At 43.0% G+C, this 17,500-nt stretch overlaps 2 protein-coding genes across 2 annotated transcripts in view; one reads left to right on the top strand and one right to left on the bottom strand.

The window, feature by feature from the left end:
• The window catches only part of LOC123507188 (homeobox protein Hox-A7-like), a 14,061-nt gene extending 11,607 nt beyond the window's left edge, over positions 1-2,454 (top strand). Inside the window, exon 4 of the mRNA XM_045259877.1 lies at positions 1,720-2,454. Coding sequence (XP_045115812.1) covers positions 1,720-1,875 — 156 coding nt within the window. The 3' untranslated portion in view covers positions 1,876-2,454. The remainder of the gene's footprint in view (positions 1-1,719) is intronic.
• Positions 2,455-2,489: 35 nt separating this feature from the next.
• Positions 2,490-5,546, bottom strand: LOC123507260 (verprolin-like). The gene is made up of 4 exons (XM_045260023.1): positions 4,280-5,546; positions 3,750-3,916; positions 3,033-3,176; positions 2,490-2,546 (listed from the first exon to the last, which is right to left on the bottom strand). The coding sequence occupies exons 1-4, from the start codon at positions 5,544-5,546 to the stop codon at positions 2,490-2,492; spliced, it is 1,635 nt and encodes a 544-aa protein (XP_045115958.1).
• Positions 5,547-17,500: the final 11,954 nt, after the last annotated feature.

Here is a 17,500-nt window from a genome sequence, read left to right as displayed (position 1 = left end):
ACACACACACACACGGCAAATGGATGAGCCTCTGAATATGTGTATCCCCTGTTCACCTTGCAGCAAGTAGGTATGGGATGAAACTATAGGTGTTGTGGCCTCGCTGTTCCGGTGTGTAGAGTGTGGTGTGGTCTCGGTCCTACCCGAAGATCGGTTATGAACTTTGAGCTCGCTCCATAATAGGGAAGGCTGGCTGTGTGATCAGCAGACGACCGTGGTAAAATTACACACACACACACACACACACACACACACACACACACACACACACACACACACACACACACACACACACACACACACACGTCTAGTCATAGGAATTTAAAAACAAAAGAGGAAGGTAAAAAAAATAGAAAAAATGCAGAAAGCCAGTGTTGGTCCGTACAGGTTTGTTGTTTTGTTAGACCGTTGCTGTTGTGTTGTGGGGACAAAAAATAGAATGAGTGAAAGAAAATGAATAAAGTGAAATGTAAATAAGTGTGTGGATACTTTATGAATAGGTCAATGAGTCAGAAGAAAAATATGAAACAAAGAAGAATAACAGAATGGTTGCATAAATGAGTAACTAACTAAATTAATAGGTGGATGAATAAATATAAACAAATAAATGGCTATATAGATAAGTACATAGAATTAAAACATTATGCCAACCTCTTGAAAAAAAAAAAAATAGGAATAGAGAAATTCAGAGCGTCGATTATTGTTATTATTTATTGGTATTATTATCTTTTAGGCGTCATGATGCTTCTTCACTCTAGTCTAGGCAGTTAAAGTGTCGCTGGCACCTCACGTCCACTTATCATCCCTGTCTATGACTTAGTCTAATTTTTCTTTAAAACGTTTCAGTTGACTCTGTAACACCCTTAGTCGTCTATTCGTGCAACACTTCAACTCGCTACAACGATAAGTTTTCGTGCGATCATAAATGATTTTACTTATTTCAGTTTAACTAATCTACTCTTTTTCATTTTTTAAGCTTATCATATTTCGCAATCCATCAATTATTAATGTATTGCCTTATCGTCTATCACTGTATCTGAATATGTGGTAATATTTTCTACAAGTTATCCCTTTCAATACTTACAACTTTTATTGAGTCGTTATTATCATGTCAAGTTTTCGTAAATATTTTTTTGTAGCGTAAAAAGACGAAATCGACCGTCAGTCTTTTTTTTCTCTTTCCTCTCTTATTTCCCCAGGTAAATAAGTTCTACGGTGTTAGGGAGGCTGACGACGTAGGGTATAGCAGTAAGAGTCTTGGGGAGTGAAGAGAGGGGATGGGAAACATGTCCGTGGGGTCTGTCTTCTTATGATGCATTGGAGGCATTTAGGACAGCTTAGGAAGTCAGATGGAGTGCGAAGTGACCTGTGTATCAGTCAGTCTTGTCATCACAACCTCCACGGGATTGTAAGGCAGTGTGGGCAGTGTAAGGCAGTGTAGGTCTGTCTCCTTGTCACACTTGCCACGGGATTGTAATGCTGTGTAGGAGTCAGGAGGAGAGGTGAGAAGCTTGTCTGCGAATCTGTTTTCTTGTCACGCTTGCCACGGGATTGTAATGCAGAGGAACGGTCAGGATGGGAAGTGGGAAGCGTGTCTGCAGATCTGTCTCCTTGTCACGGGATTGTAATGCAGAGAAACAATAAGGACAGGAGGCAGGAAACATCTGTGTGGGTCTGTCTCCTTGTCACACGGGATTGTAATAGTGTGGGTGCTTTCAGGTTGGCGGTGAGGAGGGAGCTGTTGGTGGCGTGGATGTAAGGGCCTCCTCCCCGGCCACCTCTCATGACGGCAGTGAGATTGACCCTGCGGAACACCACCTCGCAGGGGAAGGAGCCGAAGCAGCCTCCCGTGCTGACGACGCCACGCTGCTATAAGAGAACTGAAGTGGAGAGCAGAAGAGTTACCGCCCCTCTTCCCTGGGACTGTGAGGTGCGGCCACTGTCGGTTGCAGGTGTGGGGTGGTGATGGTGGTAGTGGTGGTAGACTGGTAGTGGTGGCAGTGGTGATAATGGTGGTAGAGGGGAGTTGTAAAGTCATAAAATTCTGGCCTTCACTATTCTATGTTACCTTTTCTTGGCGGAATGTCGCGTGTTGTGTAATTATTATCGCTCGTGTCTGTTTTGTCTTATTCCTGTAGATGATAACACAAGTAGCGCTAGTGGTGAGAGTAAAGGTTTATTTAACGCATGCACTGTCTTACTAACACTGACTGACAGAGTAGCAGCGAGGAAGAGGGAAGACGGGAGAGACAACAACCAAGTGGCAGAAATAAACACGAATAAAATTATGGCACAAACAACAAACTTATTCCCAAATTATTGATAACTTTTTCGGCTACATTTTTTTTTGGGGGTGGGGGGACTCCTTCAGTGGGCCTCTTTATTTGTTGTTATTTTTCTACTTTTATCTTTGTAAGGATTCCGTTCTTACATAAAGTATCAATTCTGGACTTTGTTATTCTTGACGTTTACTTATTATTATTGTGCCTTCAGTCGTTATTGTAGCATTGGTCCTCAGTGTTGCCATGGTGACGCCTTACACTGAGCTAGTTGGAGGCATAAATGCATTACCACTCGTTTTTTGCAACCACTTCATCCTGTCGTAATTTCCTTTTAATTTCTATTTAATTTTGATGTATTTCTTAATCTTCGCTTCACTTTAACTGTTTTTTTTTTCAATCTCCATCTCATTCACCTTATTTAAACTTAATTTGAAACTTCCACTTCACTACATCTTATTTTGAATCTCCACTTCATCATTTAAACGGATTTGTTGAACTTCCACTTCATTATAACGCAGTTTTTGGAATATCTTCTTCATTCTAACATAACGCCTGGGTGTGTGGTGGTGGCGGTGGTGCAGTAAGTGTGGGGTTTGTGCGTGTGGCGCGCGATGGATGTGCATCGTAGATGGACGTGCAGGCAGTGGTGAGGTGGTGTGGTGGTGAGGCGTGGTGGGCGGTGTGTGGTGATGTGAGAGTGTGGTAGTGTGATTGTGGTGGTGATGAGATGCAGGAAGTGGTCGCTGGAACCGTGGGGGGCGTTGGGGGCGTGGGCGGTGTCCTGGGAGCGGTGGTGTTGGTGTAGGTGTGCGTGGGAGGAGTTGCTGCCGTCGCCTCACACGTCGCCGCTCTCTTCTTGGATTTAGCTCGCTTGTTCTGGAACCACGTCATCACCTGGGGAGGAAGCAATGACTGGAGAGACGGAGGGGAACGCTGCCTCCACTACTCCACTCCAGCATCCCTTGCTACTTGGGCTGTTGGCTTTAATTCACGGGTTTATTTATTTATATATTTGTTTATTTCTTTATTGTTTTTACTGAATCTTTTCTTGTTATTTTTCTTATTTCATACAATATATATATATATATATATATATATATATATATATATATATATATATATATTTTTCTCTCTCTCTCTCTCTCTCTCTCTCTCTCTCTCTCTCTCTCTCTCTCTCTCTCTCTCTCTCTCTCTCTCTCTCTCTCTCTCTCTCTCTCTCTCTCATGCTATTTTCACTTTCATTCTCTACATTCTCATGATGATCGCTTCCCCATCTTTTTTTTTTTTTTTCTGAAGTTGAGAGAGGCGCGGTGACAAAGCGTCACTTGCCTTGTGCTTGTGTATATAGACTCCTAAAAGAGGAAACACAACTGACACAAGCACTAACACTACAACAAACTCAGGGATTAGGAACTCAAGTAACACAAACGCTAACAAGAATCGCCTCACTAGTGGCCGCCGCCTCACCTGCTTCTCGTGAAGGGTCAGTTCTTTGGCGATGGTCTTCCTCTGAGACGGTGTGATATACTTGTGCCGCGAGAACCACTTCTCCAGCTGGCGGGTTTGCTTCGCTGTGAACCTCACTTGGCCCCCGCGCCTCCGATTTCGCCCGCTTCCTGCTATCTGCACCAGACCTGTGGGCGCAGAGGATATTGCTAGTCTAAACTGTCCCGCAGCCGGACCCACGTGGAGGATACTGTTATTGAAAGAAATGAGTCTTGTTGGAGGGGTGGAAGGCGGGGCGAGTTTTGATCATCGCGTGTATGTGGGGTGTACTAGATTATACTTAGAGGCGCACTGAAGCCGTAACACCAGTGGTCCTTTGCCACAAAACATTTCAGAAAAAAAAAAAAAGAAAAAGATAATCGACAAGATGGCTTCTGTTTTGAATAAAAAATTGATAATGAAAAGACAGATAGATAATCATCTTACATGTTTCTATAGAAAAAAAGATATGAACTCAAATTTGACAACAGAACAATGTATGTGTAAGTTACCTGTTGGCAGGTGAATGGCAAGGCTGGTGGTGCGAGGCAGCCCTTGTTCCGCGCTCCCCGCGTTGACCTGACGAGCTGCCAGGTTGGTGTCCCTCGCCTTGTCTTCTTTCACTTCACAATTGTCCAGGGTGTCTGTACCTGAGTAGTAGTAGGGCGCTGCCAGCCTTCTGAGGTGTTGAGACAGGGCAGGCACCAGTGACGGCCCGTGTTGGTGAGGTGGAAGGACGGGTGGAGGCACAAAGCGGCTGGTGGCGGCGTCCCTGGCAGAGGCGAGTACAGGGTGCAGCAGGAGGCCGCTACCTGAGGTCACATTTGTCGGAAAAGTATCCGATGGTCTGGTTAAGGAAGTGGTGACAACAGGAGGCAGTTCTTTGTGTCCATGACAACACGGGGAGTAGAAGCTCCTCGCACAGACAGTCTGATAGGGTACAAAACTGGTGTCTGGATGCCCGCTGCTGTCTTTAAGGACGTGCAGGTGAGGGTCGCTGCGCAGGCCAGCGCTATGGGAGGTTGAAAGAGGAAGAGCGATGGACATTCTTCCATATCGTGATCTAACAAACACAGAATCTGACTTACAGTCTCTAATGTCCGGTACCACAGCGCCGGGCAGATCCTGGCAGCCAGAGAGCAGGTCGTCGGAAGCTGAGGGAAAGGGTATCCATCTTGGAATCGCCTTAAAGATTTTGTCTTTATTGCAGTCTGCAGGGAACTCGCACGCATTTCGAGGGTCTGCACTGAGAGCTCCACACGCGTCAGGGTTGCTCTGCAACCTGAGCTGAGAGCAAGATGTGTATCCAGAGGGATCGGAGGGCTGGTACAGTGAGGCAGAGTATGGCGGGGAATGCAGGGAGACAAGGGAGGAGTCAGGCACAGCGAGAGGGGAACTGTCCACCACTTCAGCAAGAGAGTGATCCAAGGAAAACGGGATTCCTGTACTTTCTACTAAGAGACTGGAGGATGTGCCGGGAATGGCGAGGCCCTCGCGTGCAGGGGAAGCTGTGAGGAGATCGTCCTGATGCTGTGGGCCAGAGACTCTGGAAGTGGAGGAGAGTACAGAGGAAAGTGGAATTGTTGGCGGCTGTCTGGAAAACTCAGGAGGAGCTGGACGAGTGCGGAGAAGAGGCGAGGATGGTGGTGGTGAAGGTGGTGGCGGCGGAGGGGGAGCGCGGAAAGGTGTGGAGTAGCGGGTACCGGGAAGCGTCACCGCTGCGGCGGGATTGGCGGGCCTCGTCGCGGGTCGTGACAGGATGTTGTCTATTGTAAACATAGCGGATTGTGGTTACTGACGAAGAGGACTTCCTATGGTGAAGCGGAATAGGGCGCGCGTAGCGGCAGGAAGGCTGCGCGTGGCGGCCAGGAGGAAGAAGGGACGTGTAGCCGCGTTGCCTGGTGATTCCGGAATGTGTGGCATGGCAGCAGTGGCACCGATCCCCCGTTCCGCCCCAACATGGTGCTATGAGGGTGACTGCCGTGGTGTCCTTCCGGTGCCGAGATAGCTTGATGCAGGTGGCCGGGTAGCGGGGCACAGCCTGACGCCCTTCCTTACCAGCTTCGGTCTCATCCTCGTCAGGACAGGCAGAAAGCGTTAGACAGGACAGGAGGGGTCGAGGCGGACAGGGTCACTGTGGGGATATGAAATGATTAGCCTTACATACAGTATATTCTTGCAACCAAACATTCAGCTATTGCTATCATTTGAATGTCTATTATTGCTTCAATTGTGCAACGCTGTGGCTTTGCTTGCTCCACCTGGATATAACTGAGGGAGACGTATGAGACTCGTATATGATGAACGCCAGGGATACAGAACCAATAGTAAGTCCGGTTTTCCTGGTTTCCTCGCGCTGGAGATAGGTGCTTGCGCGGACAAAAATAGTAGAAGTTATCAGTCGTGTGAAGAATGCAGTCAGTTATGTATGATATGCACTGAACCATATGTGCTCCTGTGATGCTGAAGTCCTTATTCTCAGACGTTTGAGCGGCGTCTCAACGTTCATCAGGCTGTGGTGGAAATTATTCAGGTTTCCAAGGACGATGCTATTGATAGTTTGTGAAGTACTGCATCTTGTGAAATGTTAAGACACTCATGACTACCTGAGTGACAGTGTCTGTGACCTTTGAAAACAACAGCAACAACAACAGCAGCAGCAGCAGCAGCAACAATAGCAACAACAACAACAACAACAACAACAACAACAGCAACAACTGTCCTGACTAGAGAGGGCAGCGTTCGTTCAAACATATGGGTCTAAGATTACTTGCACGTGCCTCGCCCTCTCAGTGTTGTCATCAGTGTAGCTTGAGTTACAGTGATAGTTTTGTTTCGCCCAGAACAATTGTAAATAATAAGATGAAAATAATGATTAGGGAAAGAAAAAAGTAATTATGGAGGATACACCAAGGAAATAGAAGAACAAGAATAAGAAAAAGAAGAAGAAGAAGAAAAAGAAGAAGAAGAAGAAGAAGAAGAAGGAGAAGAAGAAAAAGAAGAAGGAGAGGAGGAGGAGTAAAGAAGAAATAAAAAAGCATCATATTTGCGTGATACTTTTGATTCTCTTAACCCCTTCAGTACTGGGGCATATCTTTATTACGAATTTTGGGTGTGATTAGATGATTTTATTTGCATTAGGAAGGGTCTATGGGGGTCAGAAGATTAATGGCCAGAGTCTTCACTATTTTAATCCCTCCCGCATGAATTTCTGAAGCTGTATAAAGTCATCAAATACTTAGCAGAATAAATATGAAAACGCGTCCTGGTACTGAAGGGGTTGATACTGTTGATGAATCTTAACATAGGAAAACGACGACCAGGGAATGAAAAGAACAGAGAACGCAGCGAGAGAGAGAGAGAGAGAGAGAGAGAGAGAGAGAGAGAGAGAGAGAGAGAGAGAGAGAGAGAGAGAGAGAGAGAGAGAGAGAGAGAGAGAGAGAGAGAGAGAGAGAGAGAAAAAGAATTAGTAATGAAGACAAACAGTATAGTTGGTATGATCCACTTGATTCCCCAAGAGAGTATTGAGAAATTCCAACGTAGAGATAACAACCAGAAAGTAAAAAAAGGAAAGAAAAAAAATAAAGAAAGAAATGAAGTAGAAAATAGATCAGCAAAAAGAGAAAGAAAAAATAAAGAGAAAGAAAAAAAAAATGAAATAGAAAATGAATTGATAAAAAAATACAGGAAATAAAAAAGATGTAATTCAATATAGCACAGCAGGGAATGAGAAATGATGAAGACAAACACTGGAAATGCTATGATCGACTTCGCTTACCACAGCCATTGAAGAAATTTAACTTAAAGCACGCAGGGGACTGGCAACTAAGTGGGCCTTTTTCTTTTTTCTATATTTTTGTTGCCTTTTGCTAGCTTCCCCACTTAAATAAATAAAAAAGAAAGAAAAAAAAAGCGAGTAATGGAGGCAAACAGTATAATTGGCATGACCTAATTTACCGCAAGTGTAGAGAAATTTTAAAGGTAACACACCGAGGAACTAAAAATGAAAAAAAAAAAAAAAGAATGACGGGGATACGAGAAATGATGGAGACAAACACTGGAATTGCTATGGTCCACTTCACTTACTAATGGGTGGAAGATGAACAGTGCTTCCCATACTCCTCAAGTAAGACCTACAGGTGCTTTAGGCCACAACATAAAAAATAATAATAATAATAAAAAAAAAAAAAAAACTTACCACAACTAGTGACAAGACTTAACCTATTCAGTACTGAGGTGGATTTCTACCATGAGTTTTGGGCATAATGAGACGAATTTGTTTACATCAGGAAGGCTCTATGAAGGTCAGAAGATTAACAGCCAGAGTCTTCACTATTCTAATCCCCACATGAGTTTCAGAGGCTATTCAGTACTGGGATCCATTTCTACCATCAGTTTTGGGCATAATGAGACGAATTTGTTTACATCAGGAAGGCTCTATGAAGGTCAGAATATTAATAGCCAGAGTCTTCACTATTCTAATCCCCACATGAGTTTCAGAGGCTGTATAAAATCACCAAATAGTCACCAGAATGAATAGGGAAACGCGTCTTGGTACTGTAGTAGTTAAAAACAATGGCCAGACAGCAACACAGAAGAAACGTAAATAGAACACACTAAGAAAGGAAGATAAAAGATGTATGGGTGACAGTGAAAAATGAACACTAAGACTGGAATGATTCACTGTGATGGTTCTAGAAATGACTTAAGATGTTCCTTCGTGGCAGCTTGTTATTTGTTTCTTTAATGTTATGATGGGGAGATGGGCCAATGTGGGACGACAAGAACAACAACAATAAGAACAACCTAAAAAAGGAATAAGAGAATAGAAAACAAGAGTAACAGAATAGAAAAATAAAGTATAAAGAATGATGATAATAAGAAGCTTCATATAAGTGGCAGGATTAGTGGAACTTCAAGGTACCAAAACAATAAGAAAAAAAAAATAAAATAAATAAAATAAAAAGTAAGAAAACAGAGATAAAAAAAAAATTAATAATATGTAAAAGATTCGCAAAAGATTAAGGATTAGTGGAATTTCAAGGTACTACAACAACAACAACAACAATGATAGAATACCAAATGGTAACCGGAATGTATATGGAAACGCGCCATGGTACTGAAGGGGTTAAATGTCAGTCATTTGGCCATGCTAGTCGCTTATAATGTGTTGAGCTTCATTTGTTGTTTGTCTTGGTAAATTGAAACTTACAACTTCTTCTATATTACCTAGTTAGGCCAGTCACCTGTAATGTGTTGTCCTTCCTTTGTTGTTTGTCTTGATAAATTTGAACTAGCGACTCCTGCTAAATGATCTCGTTATGTTAGTCACCTGTACTTTGTTACCATTCCTTCGTTCTTTGGTCCATATTCAGAAATGCTTTGCTCTCTCACCACGACTATTTTCAGGGGCCACTGAGTTGATTGGCCGGGTTTACAAGAGTGTTTCTACAGTTAATAATGTAGAAATCTTGTCATTCTGCCTCTAGAACCGTAAAAACACCTCAATAAACTGATGTAAATTTAAGTAAAGCCTTTTGAAATAGTGAAGGTGAAGCATTGAAGTGTTTGAAAATACGAGCCTTTGTCCTGCTGAATTGTTAGGACGTGCAACTAGTACCAAATTATATCGTTATGTTAGTCACCTATACTTTGTTACTATTCCTTTGTTCTTTGCCCTCCTGAATTATTAGGAATTGCAACTCCTACTAAATTATATCGTTATGTTAGTTACCTATACTTTGTTACCATTCCTTTGTTCTTTGTCCTGCTGAATTATTAGGAATTGCAACTCCTACTAAATTATCTTGTCATGTTAAATCAATAAATAATGAATGAGAAACAATAAGAGTGGGTGAAGTCATGCTCTTATCTTGACTGTGCAGATACTGATGCCTATTTCATCTATATAACACTTTCCATCACACACAGCTCAGGAAGCCCACAGTTATTTTTTGCAACTCAAATTCCTTTGTTGTTTGTTGTGGTTGCGTTTTGAAACTCTTATTTAACTGTTATTTTGTCTTCCATATTCTAAGCATCACTTTTTTGTTGTTCCTTTGTTATCTATTGTGTTTAATTGCGTCTATTTTGCTACTCGTTCTATTAATTCACTTGCATTTCTATACTGTTCTTGTTTAACTGTTATTTTGTCTTCCATATTCTAAGCATCATTTTTTTGTTGTTCCTTTGTTATCTATTGTGTTTGATTGCGTCTATTTTGCTACTCGTTCTATTCATTGACCTGCATTTCTGTATTATTCTTGTATAACTGCCTCTACTTTATCACTCGCTCTGCCTGTCGCTTTCCCTTCCTGCTCTTCCCATGTTGCTTATTCTGCTTATTCCGCCCACTTTTTCATTTGCTTGGGTTATTATATTCCGTTTTAGTTAATTAATTTATTAATTTTTTAGCCTTCCTGTGTACCTATCTCCATTTTGTCACTCGTTTTGTTAAGTGATATCCATTTTGTTATGTGATCTGCTTGATTATTCTTCCTGTTTAATTATCTCTATCTTGCCACCTTTTTGTGTGATTATGTTCATTTCGTTATTTTTGTAGTTAATTTGCTTTGTTTATTACTTCTCTACTTATCGGGTTAGGTTTGGTTCCCTGCTCATCTATCACCATTTTATAATTTTCTGCATTGTACGATACCATTGATTTTTGCTATTTTCTTGCTAAATAATCCCAAGTTTGTTACCATTTATAGTTAATTATCACACACTTGCTACATTTTCTATTTCATTGTCTCCATTTCGTTACTTTTCTTACTATTTTAGCACCATTACATCCTTATTCCATTTTCATTCATTAGTGCGCCTCTATTTCGTATCTATTTGCATCACTTTACCGTCAATTCTTTAATGATATTAGACCATTGCTTCGCTGCTACTGTCACTCTACAATTTTTTGCAATCCTCGTACTTCATTACTTCCATCACTTCATAATCAATAAACGTCATGAGTGTTGTGATTAACCCTTTCTGTTGTAGTAGTAGTAGTAGTAGTAGTAGTAGTAGTAGTAGTAGTAGTAGTAGCAGCAGCAGTAGTGGTGGTGGTGGTGGTGGTGGTGGTAGTATAAAATGCCAGTAGCACTCGGTAATGGAAGAAATAATAGTAATACAAGTTGTTAGTACACGTGCGCTCACACACACACACACACACACACACACACACACACACACACACACACACACACACACACACACACACACACACACTGATAGACAGGAAAACAAATGATTGATAAATATTTTTATTCTTCTCATATCAGAGTCCACTGCGTTTTGTTTTAAATGTTTGTCAGTTTTCCTTCATTGATTTGGTTCTGTTATTAATTTCTTGTGTGTGTTTAGTCAAGGGTGGAGAAAGCAACTAGAGGAGTGTTTATGTTCTCTTTCGTGCAATTCTTCATGCATGGTACTGAGGAGCTGTCTCTTCAACTAGTAATATACTCTTTATTAATGTGCAGGAAACGCGATGCACTGCTATGTAGCGTTGCCTAAACAATCCGCTCGTTACTTGTTTAACGAAATGCTTTCTGTATAGAATGAAAGAAAAATAGAGTATGTATAATTTTTCTCGATCATGAAGGATAGTTAGAAAACCCAATGTCATTTAAGACACGTGTCAGCTATTAATAATCAAGGAGGGTGAGTGTGAGCGGCATGAAGTATTCAGAGGCAGGCGGGAGCGCTGGGACAAAAATAGTTTAGTCAGCGATCGAATCTCCTGCTTGGTTTTCTGTGGTGCCGCGGCGTGCGAGACTCAAATGTGTGCCTGACGGCGCCGGCCAGCGAAATTCAAGATAACTATGTTTAATTAACGTGACATGTAGTAGGGAATGTAACACAGACAAAACAGTGTGATACTGAATATTTCACAACCGCCCCCCATGGCTGGGTTTCCTCACCAAGCCAGCTGTGATCCGCTAAATCGCCAGCTAGAAGGATACATTGGCCGGGCCCTGGTTATGGCTATATAACCTCTATTACCACAGACATAGAGGGCATCATACCACTCCGGAAGCCCTATAAATAGTTATCAGCGCATTATCGGGCCAACAAAGACCGACACCCTCGTTACTGGCGTCCCTTGGCCAGCCAACCCCAACACTACACCACACACGTGTTCGCCATCACCACCGCACTCACCCTTGCACCACCACACCTCTACCGCCACACAGGAGCACCCTGGCGCCACCACACGCCTCCCTGCACCGCCACACATGTTGCCACACCATCACAGATTCACTCATTACAGCACTAAGCATTGTCATTCAAATAGCAACGAACAGACCACCACAATCAACACCACCACCACCACCACCACCACCATCACCATCACCATCACCACCATTACCATCACCATTACTTTTACCACAACTGCCAATACCACCACACATGCTTTCACATCATCACTCATCCTCACCACTGCACCAAACTCTGCCATTCGAACACCAGCAAACAGATTATCACCACCTTTACCACGCCACCATTGCCACCACCAGTGGCCAAACACAAGCACAGCTATTACCACCATCACTTGAAGGTCGTCCTCATCAAACACTCAGAATTCCTCAGTCAAGAGTGTTGTTCAAATGTGTCAAGGATTCTTTTTATGTTTCAAATCTTTCTTTTGCAAGCAAGAATTGTGTGTTTTTCTCGATTTCTGAAACTTTTGTTGTTTGTTAACTTGTTCTGTGTTGCGTGAGGGGGAGGAAGCTCTGATGTTGCTAACTGCATGCCTTCCCACCTGCGGCCTCGCTGCACAAGGCTTTCTTCTTCCTCTCATCCCTATTCTGTCCAACTCTCTAATGCAAGAGTTAACCAGTACTCTCAATCATTCATATCTTTCTCTGGTAAACTCTGGAACTCCCTCCCTGCTTCTGTATTTCCATCTTCTTACGACTTGACTTCTTTTTAGAGGGAGGTTTCCAGACATTTGTCCCTGAATATTGAATAACTCACTTGACCTTTAAGGGAAATGGGAAACCAATGGACCTTTTTTTTTCTCCATTTTTTGTTGCCCTGGGCCAATTGCCTCTTCTGCATAAAAACAAACAAACAAACATAGATAAAGGTTGAAATTAAGGTAACAACCATCTCAAATGAAAGAAAGAAAAAAAAATTGAACAGATGTAAATAAGTGTAAGAATATCAAAATAAAATCAAATAGTCGTTACATTCAGCAATTAAAGATACCCATTCTTATTTTTTCATCGATAACCGGTTATGCGAGTCAACACACACACACACACACACACACACACACACACACACACACACACACACACACACACACACACCTTAGAGTATTTTATCTGTATGGGAACTTTATAATGTTGAAAAAGCAATATAAAAGTAAAAAAAAAAGATAGATAAAAATTAAGAAAAAATTTAAATGATAATAGGATTCATTATTATTCAAACTTCAAGATATCTTAGTTCGTCATAATCTTAGAAATGCCACGCTAGTTCAAATTAATGACCTCCAAATACTGAAATGTAGTGGTTTTTTTTTTTATGTAGGGAACAGGGCCAGCCAAGGGCAAAAAAAAAAAAAAAGGCCCACTTGAATGCTGGCTCTCTAAAAAGTGGAAAAGCGTCAGCCAAAATTAGGGAGCAAATGCCTCGATACCTCCCTCTTAAAAAAAAACAAGTCGTAGTAATTCGGAAATACAGATGCAGGGAGGGAGTTCCAGAGTTTACCAGTGAAAGGGATGAATGATTGAGAATACCATTGTCTCGATGCCTCGATGCTGACAGAATGAAGTGTGTTTCCCCGCTCTTGCTGACCCTCGTGCAATATTGGTGGTGGTGTTCGTGGTGATAGTGATACAGTGATAGTGGCATTAGTAGTGGTGGTATAATTGTGCTTGATCACACACACACACACACACACACACACACACACATTATATTTGCACAGTATACTTAAAATTTACCTACACCTTACAATGTTGTCCTGATTCCCTCTTACAGTAGAAGAAAAAAAAGAGTATGTGAAAGAAAGTACAAGCGGAAGTAAGGAAGAAAGAATAAAACAACAGTAACAGAAAGGAAAAGAAAAGCGTAGCAAAGGAAGAAAAGAACTTAAGCTGCACTGATATAATTGCATTTGTCATGGCGTGCGTTAGGGAGGCAGAGGAGCAGCAGAGAGGGGCGGTGGTCCCAGAGGCAGCAGGGCAAGGAATACATGAGTTACCCTTACAATCTTTCAGGTGTACGTCAAAGAAAACTGTAAACTTACTGATACACTAAAGTAAAAGGGGTTGTCAGTCTCTCTCTCTCTCTCTCTCTCTCTCTCTCTCTCTCTCTCTCTCTCTCTCTCTCTCTCTCTCTCTCTCTCTCTCTCTCTCTCTCTCTCTCTCTCTCTCTCTCTCTCTCTCTCTCTCTCTCTCTCTCGACAATATTTTGACGTTTTTATGCCATGTGTCTTGAGAAACAGGATGATTCTTATTTTATTCTTACTTTTTACTTAGTTTTTTTTTTTTTTCTCTCGATTTGTCCTTTAGCCCTTGGTGCCGCTTGAAGGTGATTACAGAGAGAATGAGGTAGAATGGAAGGCGTCACTCGTTCGTTTCCTCAGTGTTTGCTCGCGGAGTGAAGCCAAGGAAGGACGTACGCCACAGCTCCGGCTCCCAGATAAGGCATTCCCAAATATTCCACCATTCTATCTTTTAACATGTTCTTGGCTTCGTATGTGATTCTGTGGGCACCAAAAACTCTATCTTTCTATCTTATTGTTATGCAAGGCTAAGTTAGTGAGTCTGCCCTCAGAAGTTTAAAAGGCCGCCCCAGCATTATCTGTCTATAACTGCTGCTGTGGAAGGAGGCAATAGCAGTAAGGACCATAGTCAGAAACACTTAGCGCTGCACCTCCACTATTTGAAAAGCCTCCTGTTCAAATGACACAAGTTTTCAAGGGTGTTTTTTTTTTATGGTTTTAGTCACACATGAACAAGGCTACTACATATTTTACAGGAGAAACACCCTTAGAAAATCGGCTTATCATCTCTGTGTCCTTTGAAAAACAGTCATGCAGAGAGAGAGAGAGAGAGAGAGTGGAACGTTTCAGAATACGTATCTAGCAGTGACAATACTCAAGTGACTGAACCAGTGAAGCGATGTTGCTGCGGTGGTGTTTGCTCCTTCAGATTGACTTCACAGCTTTTCATCGTGTTGTTCTCCCCTTATCGTCCTTCATCCTTCCTTCCTCTCTCTCTCTCTCTCTCTCTCTCTCTCTCTCTCTCTCTCTCTCTCTCTCTCTCTCTCTCTCTCCGTGCAGTTCGTGGTCTGCCAAGGAAATGCTTCTTACTCGCCCTTCACGATTCTTGCTTCGCCTTGTTTGGCAGCGAGTTGTGTGAGTGTTGTCTTGAATCTTGGCATCTCCCCTGTGTGTGTGTGTGTGTGTGTGTGTGTGTGTGTGTGGATACTTTCTTCGTCTTAGCATCTATTTTAATTATGAAAACACGTTCTTTGTGCTTCACGTATTGTTAAGGTGCGAAGATTATACAGGTAAGCGATGTTATGCTTGTATGTTATATAGATGTCATACCAGACCACGAGATGTGTGTCTGCTGATGGTGGTATCGAGAGGGGAGGATCGTTAGGCGGGAGAGGAGACGGAAGGGACATTGGCAGTCTCTTCCATCCATCTCGCTACCACCACCAAGATCACATGAACAATTGTTGGCCTGCTGGTGGTGGTAAAAAGGTAATGAGACTAGTTACTACAGCTACAGAGATAGATAGATAGATAAATAGAGAGAGAGAGAGAGAGAGAGAGAGAGAGAGAGAGAGAGAGAGAGAGAGAGAGAGAGAGAGAGAGAGAGAGAGAGAGAGAGAGAGAGAGAGAGAGAGAGAGAGATAATTCGATGCAGTAAACGCAAACTTTTAAAAATCCCAGGACGAAGTATTATCTGTTCATCGCGTTACATTTCTTTTTTTTTTCCCTTTCTCACGCGCCGTCCGTGGGTTGCAGTTTCCAAGTTTAGGCATCACGGGGGAAGTTAGGCGTTCAGCGTGGCGCGTTAACGAGGTTCTTAGCGGCTCAGATAGACTGCAGACGGCCGGCCCTAGTCAGCAGAGGATAAGAGTTTGGGTTGTATTTCATGGGAGCACTGAGCCAGACTCGCCCCTCGGCTCTCCTTGGCTCCCCGCTGCGCCTCGCCTCCCGTGGCTCCTCCTGCGACGCGGGATATTTATGTGGCGTGTTTGATGTAAAGCCGTGAGGTGAGGAGGACGCATGAGCCACTCCCTACATTCCTGATGAGGCGTGTGGCTTGGCTCAGTAGTGGGGATAAGTCAGGGAAGGAGAGAGTCCAGGAATGAGTGAGTGAGTGAGTGAGTGAGAGAGTGAGAGTTATGCATGCAAAGCTTATCTTTTATTGGGTTTGATGATGGAAAGAAATTTTTTTGAGTGAGGAGGAGATGAAAGTCTCTCTCTCTCTCTCTCTCTCTCTCTCTCTCTCTCTCTCTCTCTCTCTCTCTCTCTCTCTCTCTCTCTCTCTCTCTCTCTCTCTCTCTCTCTCTCGGTGACTGACTCTCATCCAATCAAGTCTCTCCTCGGAGGGGAATTAGAATCTTCCAAATTACCTCAAGAATTTATGCCCCTCTCTCTCTCTGATCTCTGCTCTCACCTCTCTCTCTCTCTCTCTCTCTCTCTCTCTCTCTCTGCAATTCTCTTCCTCTTTTTTCTTAGTGTTTTCTCATTTTTTCTCTTTTATCGCATTTTCTTTCCTTTCCTCCTTCTTGTCTCTCCTCTTGTCTCCTATTTGCACTCTCTCCTTCTTTTCTTTCCCTTTTATTTTTATTTTATTTTGTCATTTTCAATCACGTTTTCTGCATTGTATCACTTCCTTCTTCATCATCGTCATTATCATCATCATCATCATCTTCATCATTATCATCATCATCATCATCATCATCTTTTTTTTTTCTTCTTCTTTTTCTCGTCCTCGTCCTCGTCTTCGTTCTCGTTTCTGTCCCTCTCCTCCTCCTCCTCCTCCTCCTCCTCCTCCTCCTCCTCCTCCTCCTCCTCCTCCTCCTCCTTCTCTTCCAACAACAACTACTACTACTGCTGACACACACATTCACTCACACACACACACACACACACACACACACACACACACACACACACACAAATACACGTGGATGATATAGTGTTTACATTTTGAAGTGGAGGAGACATTCACACACACACACACACACACACACACACACACACACACACACACACACACACACACACACACACACACACACACACACACACACACACACACACACACACACTAACAGTTTGATCAGACCGATCTGAGTCTCCTCCTTCAGGCGAAGAAAACTTTTCCAATTTTAGAGGATCTGGAGGTAACCACGAGGACCCGAGACGAGGGACGCGGCTCAGGGGCGGGGCTGGGCCAGATCGGGGGCAGGGTGTGGCTGGGTAGGAGTGTGGTGAGGTGGGGCATCATTGTTATGGGTGTGGTGAGGTGTGGTTGTGTTGGCAGGGAAGGTACGTGTGTCGGGGCAGGGTTGTGATGGGTGTGGTGGGGTGTGGTTGTGTTAGCTGGGACTGGGCAAGGAGGGAAGAGGTGTGGTAGAGAGGGGTTGTAAGGGGCGTGTATGTGTGTGGTTGTAATTGGCAGGGATGTGGTGAAGAGGGAAGGAGTGTGGTAGATTGTGGTGGGGCGGGGCTGGGTTGTGAGAGGCGTATATGAATG

This window comes from Portunus trituberculatus, chromosome 21, assembly GCF_017591435.1.
Source record: "Portunus trituberculatus isolate SZX2019 chromosome 21, ASM1759143v1, whole genome shotgun sequence".
In the NCBI taxonomy this organism is placed as follows: Eukaryota; Metazoa; Arthropoda; class Malacostraca; order Decapoda; family Portunidae; genus Portunus; species Portunus trituberculatus.
Note: the sequence above shows the minus strand (reverse complement) of the source record. Positions and strands in the feature narration are given on the sequence as shown.